Source organism: Epinephelus lanceolatus, chromosome 16 (genome assembly GCF_041903045.1).
Source record: "Epinephelus lanceolatus isolate andai-2023 chromosome 16, ASM4190304v1, whole genome shotgun sequence".
NCBI lineage: Eukaryota > Metazoa > Chordata > Actinopteri > Perciformes > Serranidae > Epinephelus > Epinephelus lanceolatus.
The window spans coordinates 32,484,376-32,496,602 of NC_135749.1; the positions used below are offsets into that span (position 1 = coordinate 32,484,376).

The window sequence follows — 12,227 nt, forward strand, 5'->3', positions numbered from 1 at the left end:
TATATAATGATGTAGGTGTGTGTGTGTGTCTGTTCCACGTTTTTCTCCTTACTGACTTGGTCAATCCATGTGAAATTTGGCACAGTGGTAGAGGGTCATGGGAGGATGCGAATGAAGCAATATTACATCAATTGGCCAAAGGGGGGCGCTATAACAACCGATTGAAATTGCAAACTGTGAATGGGCATATCTCATGCCCCGTATGTCGTAGAGACATGAAACAGAGATGCCTCTCCTCATGAGGAACAAATTTGCCTCAAGAACCCATAACTTCCGGTTATATAGATTTTTGAATTTTTTGAAAAACACTTAAAATCGATCTCTTCCTAGGAAGTTTGACCGATCTGCATGAAACTCTGTGAACATAATCTAGGGACCAATATCTAAAGTTCCCTCTTGGCAAAAGTTGGAAAACTTACTAAAACTGAGCTTCTATAAGGCAATGAATATTGCGGAGGGCATGGCTCATACATAAAGGTGTATAACATCTCAAGGGTTTCACCGATCACCACGCAACTTTGTAGGCATATGACCACACATAATCTGAGGGGACCCCTCCGTTATTGATCCCATCAAACAAAATGGGGGCGCTAGAGAGCTAATTTCTTATCTAGGCCTAACCGCCATATCGATTTTTACTAAACTGGGTGGCGCTATAACAACAGAAAAATGCTTAAAAATGGCTAAACTTTTTTTTAAATTTTTGGTATGACTAAGTCATGGTATGGTATGCTGTACATAATCACGAAAACTGTCAGTGTGTCATTCTGTCAGTCAGTCATTCTGTCTGTCCCACGTTTTTCTACTCACTGACATGGTCAATCTATGTGAAACTGCACATAGGCATTGAGGATTGGCATAGGTAGAAGGTGACAAAGCTACCAATGGGTATGGACTAGTTTTATATACTTTATTAATCCCCAAGGGGAAAATTCATTCTTTTCACTCTGGTGTCATATACACAGTTACACACAGGCCATTCATGCTCACATTCAATTTAGGATTTAGGCAATTTAGAGTCACCAGTTAACCTTACCTGCGTGTCTTGGACTGTGAGAGGAAGCCGGAAAACCCAGAGAATACCCACACTGACATGAGAGACACATGCGAACTCCACACAGGAGGGCCCCCACTGACCAGTGGTTTGGAGTCCAGAACCCTCTTGCTGTGAGGCGACAGTGCCAACCACTAACTAACCAAGGTCTGTTTGAAACAGACCTATATGTATGAAATCAGTTTATTGATGTCAGCCGACTGTAAGTCAGAGAAAAATTACTTTAGAAGACTCAACAAAACCCCTTTTTGCTGATAGTTTTTAAAAATTCTTGCACTTTAAAATATCTGTACATAGCAACTATGCTACGCTCAAGGTGGAGAAGGGATTGCAGCCCAGTCCCCAGAAGAAAATGTTGACATTGTACATTTCTGCAAATCATGGATATGTAACATTTGTTTGTTTTTTTGTTTATTCAGCATTTCTAAAGTGACCTGGTATATGAACTGACTTTGTCATCAGGAGATGGAGGAGGTGGTGGATGGCATGGCATCTAGGCAAGACATCTGGCAAGCTGCAGACCACTGTTTGAGACCAACAAACAACAAAACCAGTTGTTTTTTTTTACTGAGTCACCATTGTGTCTCTAGCTGCTTTTTTGCCACCAAGCTTGGGTGTTTTTAGCCACCTGCCGCCGCATTTCCACTGAGGATATTGCCATGAAAGGTGGTCATTCTTAACTGAGTACATTATCTGTCTCTCCAGCCTTGATTGTGCCACCAGAACTGTGTTACTTCAGCACAAACATGATCTTTTCTGAACCATATAAAGTGTTTTTTGTACCTAAACCTAATCACAGGTTCACATACATAACATACATACATAATAACATACAAATGTAATATATCTGTGGTTTGCAGGACCTAATGTTATTTTTCTGTGGAGTGGGTTGAGCATTGTGGTGGTTAAGTAAACTGTGGTAAAGGGATGGCAAACAATAGGCAACTAAAACACCTGATGAAGGTTAGGAAAATATGAAAATGCAAACATGAATTACAGAGCAGTGACAGGTAGTGATGGCCAAATGAAGCCTCATGAAGCATTTTCTTTATTTTATAAGCCCACTAGATGGTGCTTTTTTCAACAAAAGATTGAAAATACATTGAATTGCCATTCTTTGAGCCTCCCTTTTTAAACCAAGAGTCCATCTAGTGGGCTCATAAAATAAAGAAAATGCTTCATGAGGCTTCATATGGCCATCACTAGTGACAGGATGTGAACTTCTATCTTCTTAATGAAAGTTGGACTCACTACACGCTGTACACCATTGCGACCCTAACCATATATTCTACTTCCTGCTTTAGCACTGACTACTGTGGATATAAATTGTTACATAAAAAGTCATCCGATATCAATTCACAGGATGAAGGGTTAAGATCATGGTTGTCTGGAGGTTATTGCACTTTAAACTGAAAGATGTATACCAAGGCAAACTTGTTGAGACTCAACCAGACAGGCTTTTTTGCAGCAGTATGTGTCTGAGTGAGTGAGAACTGAGGGAGTCAAGTGGCCACCTCAAGATCTCCACAGACCTTGTTATCCCAGGTTTTGTGACAAGATTTTCACCAGACCTCTGTGAGCTTGAGCAGATGGAGGTCTGGGTAAACTTTATTCCTGCGAATGAAAAGGTGGATTAACTGGGGTGAGCTGAGTTTTACCCTCCATTGTATCCCTGAATCACTGCTTTCAAACCCCGGTCAGCAAGTCCGTTTCTCTCTCCCTGCTTTAAATCCTCCCTATTGCCTTTTCTCTTCCTTTATCTCTTCATCTTCACCTGTAATTCACTTGATATCTATGTTTTTTTTCCTTCCCTTTTCTCTTCTTCTTTCTCAGTCTGTAAAGTAATATAACAGCTACTAATTCCACAGGGAACTTTTCCCCCCCTGAGTTTGATGCACGGCTGTCACGTGTCCCAGTAATGAATTCATTGATTAAATCAGGCTCTGTCTCTGCTCTGCTGTTGTGCAGGTCTAATACAGACTGAGAGTAGCATCTCCCACTGAGGCATGCTCAACCTCCCGCTTCTCTCATTCTCACTGTCTCATTCTCCCTCCGTTCTCTGCCTTCACAGGGTTATACCTCCAGGTTTACAGATGGAATTCAACGTAATAATTTGTGACATTTTCTGCAGACTGATGTAAGTGAGAATTAGGTATCTGACCTTTATGCAGGTTATTAAAGCATTTCAACAGATTGTGTGTGTGTGTGTGTGTCTATCTATCTATCTATCTATCTATCTATCTATCTATATCCTTTTTGTCCTTATTTCTGTTTGAACAATTCACTCCGTTGAGTCTATAAAGACATGTTGTAGGGTAGTAATCAGTACAGTATTATGATGCAGTACAGGGCAGGTAACACATATCCAGTGACAAAGAACCCTCTGAAAGTCTGCTAGATGATGTGAATGAGGCACTACAAACTATCCCCACTAGGACTATTAATGGGATGAATCAGATGATATACACCACAGCAACATCGATCCTAGAGATGCTTGGCTACAAGATGAACACCATGAGCCACAAAGATTACCCTCCTTGGAGAGGGAGGCTGGAGGCCAAGATCAAGACAACATGGAACGAGGTCAGTCAACTCTCAGAGCTACAGAAAGGTGTTGGGAAGAAAGGGATCCCCAGGACATACAACAAGCTGTCTACACCTTAGGCACTGGAGACTGCCAAGCAAAAGTTCACAGCCCTGGCCACCCGCCTAAAGAGATACACAAGAGAAGTAGAAGCCAGAAGAATAAATAGGCTGTTCTCCACCGAACCATCCAAAGTGGCAAGGAGAATAGAGAATAGATCCACCCAGGGCTAAAACCAAACAATACTGGAAGAGCATATGGGAGAAGGAAGCATCACATAACGCCAATACTCAGTGGCTAGTGGATCGAAGAGCAGACCACAGCAATCTCCCAGAACAACAGCCAGTTACCATTACAATGGCAGACATCCAAGAAAGAGTATCAGGTATGAATAGCAGGACAGCACCAGGCCGTGACATGATCCACACCTACTGGCTAAAGAAAGTAACTGCACTCCATGAATGCCCAGCAGCACAAATGAACCAGCTGCTGATGGATGGGACCCATCCAGAGTGGATGACCCAGGGACTGACAGTCCTGATCATGAAGGATCCCCAGAAGGGCACAGTCCCATCCAACTACTGGCCAATAACCTGCCTCTGTACAACATGGAAGCTCCTGTCAGGCATCATAGTGAAAAGGCACATGGCCCAATACATGAGCAAGGCCCACAAAGGAATTGGTAGTAATACCAGATAAGCCAAGCACCAGCTACTGGTTAATAGAGCAGTAACCCAAGACTGCAAGACCAGGCAGACCAACCTGTGCACCACCTAGATAGACCACAAGAAAGCCTACGACTCAATGCCACACACATGGATACTGGAATGTCTATAACTATACAAGATCAACAGGACACTGACGGACTTCATAAAGAACTCCATGGGAATGTGGAAGATGACCCTAGAAGCCAACTCAAAGTCGATTGCCCAAGTCAACATCAAATGTGGCATATACCAAGGGGATGCACTGTCGTCACTGCTGTTCTGCATAGGCCTGAATCCCCTTAGTCAGATCATCAAGAAGATCATCAAGAAGACTGGCTATGGATACCAATTCCTAAGTAGGGTAACAATCAGCCACCTGCTCTACACGGATGACATCAAGCTGTATGTCAAGAATGAGCGACAAATTGATTCACTGATCCACACCACCAGGATCTACAGGAAGGACATAGGGATGTCATTCAGATTAGAAAAGTGTGATTGAATGGTATCAAAGAGAGGCAGGATGATCAGTACTAAAGGATTTGACCTACCAGCCAGAGGGCAACATAGGAGATCTCCAGGATAGCTACAAGTACCTTGGGATCCCACAGGCTAATGGAAATCATGAGGAGGCTGCAAGGAACTGGATATAACCAGTTACCTCTAGGGAGTAAGGCAAGTCCTGAGAAGTCAGCTGAATGGTCCGAGCCATCAACAATGCAGTGCCAGTCATCAGATACCCAGCTGGGATCATAAACTGGCCAAAGGAGGAGATAGAAGCCAGAGATATCAAGACAAGAAAGCTCCTCACCATGCATGGAGGGTTCCACCCCAAGTCCAGCACCCTGAGGCTATACACTAAAGAGGGAGGCAGAGGACTTGTGAGCATCTGAGCCAATATCCAGGATGAAACAACCAAAATCGAGGAGCACATCAAGACAACTGTCCCAAAGGATGAGCTGCCATGTGAATGCCTCAGACAACAGGAACCTGATGAGAGCAAAGAGGTGGAGAAGCAAACAACATGGAGGGACATGCCCCTACATAGTGCCTCCTCAGATAGAGGAAGTGGCTGATATCAAGAAAACCTACCAGTGGCTGGAGAATGCTGGACTGACGGACAGCACGGAGGCACTAATCATCGCAGCACAAGAACAGGCCCTAAGCACAAGGGCCATAGAGGCCAGGGTCTACCACGGCAGATCAGACCCAAGGTGTAGGCTGTGCAAAGATGTCAGAGACAGTCCAGCATATAGTGGCATGGTGTAAGATGCAAGCAGGATCAGCGTACATGGAGAGGCACAACCAAGTGGCTGGGATAGTGTACAGGAACATCTGTACCCAGTATGGACTCAAAGTACCCAAATCTCAAGGGGACCCACCACTGAAGGTGGTTGAAAACAACAGGGCTAAGATCCTGTGGGACTTCAGCTTCCAGACTGACAAACAGCTGCTGGCTAACCAACCAGACATAGTGGGGGTTGACAAACACCAGAAGAGGGCAGTGGTGGTAGATGTGGTGATACCAGTCGACAGTGACATCAGAAAGAAGGAACACGAACAAGTGGAGAAGTATCAAGAGTTGAAAGAACAGCTGGAACAGATGTGGAAGGTCAACATTGACATGGTCCCTGTGGTAGAAAGAGTACTCGGCGCAGTGACCCCCAAACTGGGAGGGTGGCTCCGGTAGATTCCAGGAACAACATCTGATGCCTCAGTCCAGAAGTGTGTAGTCCTAGGAACAGCTAAGATGCTGCGCAGGACCCTTAAACTCCCAGGCATCTGGTAGAGGACCCGAGCTTGAGGATGACACAGACACCACCCTCAGAGGATGAGAGGGTGATTTATTTTTTAGTATATCAATCTATCTATCTATCTGTGTGTGTGTGTGTGTGTGTGTGTGTGTGTGGTGTACCCTGAATGAGTTTATTGCCTCTGGTAGTAATTACTTATGAGCTAAAGATTATAATCTCAGAAATTTAAGAGAAACATCATGATTCTGCTTAATAGTATTAGTAAAAGTTGAGCAAGTAAATGGTTTGTAGTCAAGATCACTCCCTGTATGATTTCTATTAAAATCTTATGAAATTTCATCTCAGAACTTTGCTTATGAGCTGGCCATCACTGGCAAAGTACATCTGGAGAACAGTACTAGGATCAGTTCAGGAAGTGACTGAGTAATGAGGTGCTGCCTTAATAAATAAGGTGCTGAGATCACAGATTGCAGCCATAGAGTGTATTGTGCTGTAAAGCAATTCAGTTCATTTCCCCCCTAAGTCTCTCAAAATTAAAGTCATGAATTGGGGCTAATGAACCTGTTTTATTTTTTTAACAACTACACCAATGATTTAATGTGAATGTGACAATATTGGTTGTAGTTTGAATGATTTACCAAGCACTAACACTCTCTGACATTATATTCGTTGGATTTTTCCTTCATGTGCATGAAGCAGCTGTTGAATTGTGCCTGTAGCAAACCTGTTTGATGCTTTCCCTCGCAGTGAAGCAGCTCATGTTTCTGTGCCATGCAGCATACTCTGCCTCTCTCATTCTCTGTATCGCACACTCTCTCCCTGTCTGCGTCCGTCTCCCCCTTTTGTTGTATTTTTTTCCTTTCCGTATCCCTCTCTGTCTCTTATTCTGTCTCTGTACCTGGCTCTTTTTCTCTCCATCTCTCCCTCTCTCTACCACCTACTTTTTTTTGCTCTTTTGCTGCCTGCACCCCCCTCCCCCTCTGCTGTTTCTTTCCACTTCCTCGCTGCTGTCACCTCTGGTTCGCTGCTCCCCTGCACTGTACTGTACCCACCACCTGAGAGAATCAAGAGAATTTGAGATGGTAGGGTGAAAGGAGAAAGCAGAGGCGGAGAGGGAGGGTGAAGTATAAGGGATGGAGGAGGTGAGAGGATTGTAGCCCACGTTCAGCTGCAGAGTGGCACTACCCGGCCGAAGGGATGGAGGCACTTCTGACTTCTGCCACTCTGAGCCTGAAAGCTGATGTTTTTCTTCCCTGTTTGCTGAGGTAAAACTAGGTGAAAGAAAAACACTCAAGTCCTCTGGGACATCCCAGATGTCAGTAAACATCAGGGGCTCGTGGGTACAGCGGCAGGTTAGAGGTCTCCTCTTGCAAAACTCCAGTCAGGGAGGCAAAACACTTTCCAGTCACGGATAAGGTAGACATGAATTCAGAGGTGTAGGCGCGAGTGCCTTTTTGCCAAAGTGCCCTCAGAGATTGCAGAGTGTGTGAAGTTACATCTGTAGCCGACGTGTTGAATGTGTTCTGGCTGGTTTTTTATTTCAGCTGCTGCATGCAAACATGATTACATGCTCACTGATATTCCGATATTACTCTGATATAATGGCTGCTGTGGTGTTTATTATTGCCTGGCTATCAAACACTTGATGGATGCTGGGTTAAAGGAGGTTGCTGAACAGCACCACAGTATGATTAGGTTGGGTAGAATTGTATATTAATGCAACCTGGAAGCGAATCAGGTTCAACTTTCCTATTGATGCTCTCTCTGTATTTTCGAGAGTGTAAGCTGCAATTTCAGCATCTATTCAGACTCTGAATTTCAGCTGGATAATATTGTTTGTCTGTAATGACAAGCAGCAGTAGCTATTCAAGTCTACCTTCATGTATTTTTCCTGAATCACTTCCACATCAACAATGCGGTGAATTATCTGCCACACATATACTCCAGGACCACATTACCATGAGGAAACCCAAGTTTCTCTCAACCAATTAGTGAACTGACCATTTATTTTAAATTCAGAGTTCTCCTAACAGTTCCCCTTTGGGAAATGAAGCCAAAGAGACCCAACTATGCAGTAAAGACTTATAGTCAGCTGCACCTATAGGAGCTGCATCTCATTTAACTCTTTGGCTGTAAGTCCTTCTGAAGAAAAGCTTCTGCTTAATGCCTGAAATGGAAATGTAAATATTCAGAATGCTGAGGTTTAAAAAAAAAATACTAAACACCATATTTCATTTACAATAGCAGGGATAAGCTCATACTCTTATTATTAGAAAGCAGAATATGATATCTGGGATATGCATATAATATTATGATTTCAAGCTTCTGTAAGCTGCTTTCTAATGCTCCTTTTCATTATTTCTGCTCCCTGCTGCTTTTGATACATAACGTAAAGTCAACATATGAATGGAGGGATATTTTGCACTTCGACCAAAGAAATCCTATAGTAGACCACTAAGGATTATGGGCTGGACTCACAATGGTAAATACTGCTTCAATATTCTTCAGAGTTGACACTGACTTTGTTTGACAGAAGTGAGACAGTCAAATCTGGTCACTGGTATTTTAACTGTAAAGGCCTCAGGGTTTGTTAGATTATGCAGCAGCATCTGAAGGCGTTCCTACTGCAGATTTAGAGGGGACTGCATCTGCAATATGTTCTCATCCAAAGCCGTCACATATCGCCCCTATGTCAGTAGGGGGAGGATGAGCATGAGGATGCAGAACTGACGTCCGTGCAGAAGCACATTTATTTCTCCTTTACAGCAGGAAAACATAACATAACATAACGCAGGGCCTCCTTACAGAGACTATGCTGTAACTGGAGCCTGTCTAAACACTGTAAACAGACTGCAACCATCCGTGACATGAACAGTACTATTTTCACGGTGCATTTACTTCCCACAACATCTACTACGTCACACCCACATGGCCACCGTCTTAAAGCGAAGGGCTGGCCGGTAACAACTGTGAATATGACAAGAAATGGTGTGAGACCGGATTTGGCAACAGGTCAGTAGCCTACGTGCTCCATTCTATTAAAACGGTGCATTGGTTAAATGGCCCGTTCGGTTGGTATTTGGGTAACTGGGGCTTTACTGGTATAATGCAATAGCACCACCCAGCGGTGAAACCCGTGTACACGTTTACACGAAAAAAAATACCCACTCTAAATGTTTAGAGATTTTTGTACACAAACTCACCCCTACTCTACACTTCCTTCTTTTTGTTATGTCCACACTACTTTCAATTCCTCCTCACCTCGGCACACTCACCTACAACTTTGCAGTGAAAAATGGGTGTGTACAATGATGTCCCCAACACACACTGTTAGCATCTGCTGCATGACACGCTGTTTGGATTTATCTTGGTCTATCCATATCCAGTAAAAATGACCATAGTTTATCATTGTCACGGACATACATTTTGTCGCGGTCCCATTTCGAGATTGTTTATTGCCCAGCCCTAGTCTTATCCATCTAAAGTCATCTACAAATAAGCTAGAGACCACTACTGTTTCTATCATCCACTTCACTGTCATCTATTCATCAATATATTATGTGTTATATCTGTGAAAGGATTTTTTGTAAGCTTGTATTCCCATTTTCAAAGTATCATTGTGACTGACTGAAGATCGTAAAGTATTACTAAATTATGATAAATGGTAATGATGCAGTAACAATTGATTAGTATCTTGACAAAAGCATCATCAGCAGTCATTTTAGCTTCTGAAATCTAAGGATTTGCTGTTTTTTTCTGTATTGTATACCAAATAATTGTGGCTTTTGTACAGTATAAGACAATATGAAGATGGCACATTGAGCTATGGAAAATTTAGACATTTTTCACTATTTTTAGATAATTTACAGAGCTAACGTTTAATTACTGAATCAACTTTTGATCTTTAGGAGCACTATATGCACTAAAATAATGTTCAAAGCTCAAAATTCTACTTATGTTGGAGCTTTTAACCCACGTCTCAGAGTCCTCAGTGATCAAATGAAGCTGGATGACTGAACAAAGACTGAAAGACGATACTTACCAAGATGGTTGTTTTTCAGAAGAGAAAATTAGTACTTTGAAAATATTCTGAATGAGGTATGGTCTGTACTGCTCAGTCATGGTATCGGTACTACAGGAATTACTTTTTTCAAACTGATTTCTGCTTTGCATATTTTAGTCTGTTTTGAAGTCCGATTGCAGTTGATTAAGTATTATTGAGATGTTGTTGAGGTTTTCTTTCAGCGAGCTTGCCTGTGTGTTCGAGAGTGTGCGGGCTGGTTTCATTAGGAAGCTTTGATGTGCTTTTTTCCAGATGCTTTTAAGGTAGATATTTCATTAAAAAACATCAAAGGTAAAGCTCTCTCTTTCCCTCTCCCACTATCTCTGCTTCACACTAACGCTCTTTGCTTTTGTCTTTCCTGGTATTAAAAGTATTCTTAAGTATTTGTCCTCTAATGTTTACTCTCTTTCAGGTTTTCTCCCCCATATTTCTCCTCTATGCAAAGAGTGCAGCTGAAGACAGGGAAACATTTGGCCAATCCTGTGCTTCATGTCGTCTCTCCCTGTTTCATCTCCCCTCTGCTCTTTGTTTCTCCCCCATCACGGTCTCTACACTTCAACAATGTTATTTGTGATTTCCTCTCATATCAACAGAACTGTGTTTTGCCTTTAGAGCAGATCCCCGAGGTTTGTTCCCTGCAGTGAAGGTCTTGGCTTGTCCTTCACAGCTTTGATTACTTTATTTGATTCCCTTTCTCATTTCTTATTCGAATTCCCTGTTTTCTAAAATTTTTCATAGAGGCACAAATTTCCTGATGTCTTTTGTCTGGTGTAGGTTTAGATTTTATGACAACATCCTCAATTGATTTAAACATTGAAAACACTGTAACACTGTACAGTTGATCTCCATTACAGTCATGTCACTGCTACAATGATAATGATATGTGCAGAAATGGAGGACCTGGAAACGCTGACTGATCAGAGCAGACTCAGCTTTTCTGTGGGGGTGGGGGTCTACACCTTTATGGGACATGGTGTCTTGATAACACATTGAGATAGTGGCGCACCTATTTCCTTTTCCACTTACATGGATTCCGTCTTGTAGAGCAGTGAGATCCCATCTCTTATTTCACCTCTCTGTTCTCCTGTCTCCTCTTGCAGGTACTTCACCAACATATCCATCGGTGGGCGGGACTATTCCTTCAACAGTGATGGCTACCTGTCCAACCCGCTGCTTGATGTCATCTCCTACACCAATGGAAGAGGCTGGGAGGAGGTCAGTATGCAGCTGTACAAGTCGGCACTAATTATCATAGTGCCGCAGCTAGAGAAGCTAACCGCAATTTCACAGCCCATCAGACATGCTAACTCATCACTGCTCATTTTCACCTTTCTGCTCTCTCACTGTCTGTGTCCGTCTCTCTCTCTCCCAGATCTCATTAGAGCTCCCCTAAGCCTCCTCCTCCCCCTCTCCTGCTCTCCCTCTACTCTTTCGTCTTGGTTCGTCAGCCTTGTTAGTCAGCGCTAACTTGCAGTCCAATATCCTCTCCATCAGGGGCCATGCGTAGCAGTTGTACAGTAATAGCACCAAATCCAAGGTCTGCCCTCACATGGCACTTTCAATTCCTCAAGACGTGAGAAAAACAAGTGAACCCTTTTTGTTCTTTCCTGCTGCGTTCCATTTGCTCTTGACCTTTTACGACTCAATATGTTTAAATGAGGGGGGTCTCGAGTTTGCACTCGCAGGTAAAGGATGATAACCAAAAAAGGAAAAAATCGACCTTTGAAAGAAGGAAAAACACATTGCTCTAACAGCACGGAATCAGTATGAGTCCTTGGATTTTAAAGTGTTTGTAGTTCTTCACCTTCCTGTCAAAGCTTAACTTCCTCCTTAATGTGCAGTTATATACAATACTTTGGCTTGGCTCTGTAAGAGAAGGATGAATGGATTCAGGTAAGAGTGCACTAAGTAGGACTTAAGGAATGAATAAACTTGAAGTTTCTCTAAGCAGGATTTCTGTGCAGTATATACCTGCCATAGCGACCTGATATGCAATTTGTCCAAAAGTATATGAACACCATCGTTCCTGTGCTGTTTTTCATGACTTTGGATAGTTCCATTAGAG

At 42.8% G+C, this 12,227-nt stretch overlaps 1 protein-coding gene and 1 pseudogene across 1 annotated transcript in view; both read left to right on the forward strand.

Annotated features, from left to right (window-relative positions):
- Positions 1–12,227, forward strand: part of grin2da (glutamate receptor, ionotropic, N-methyl D-aspartate 2D, a) — a 408,220-nt gene that overhangs the window by 242,679 nt on the left and 153,314 nt on the right. The window contains exon 7 of the mRNA XM_033636162.2: positions 11,263–11,377. Within this exon, the coding sequence (XP_033492053.1) occupies positions 11,263–11,377 (115 nt within the window). The remainder of the gene's footprint in view (positions 1–11,262; positions 11,378–12,227) is intronic.
- LOC144467400 (uncharacterized) lies at positions 1,520–4,415 on the forward strand (annotated as a pseudogene).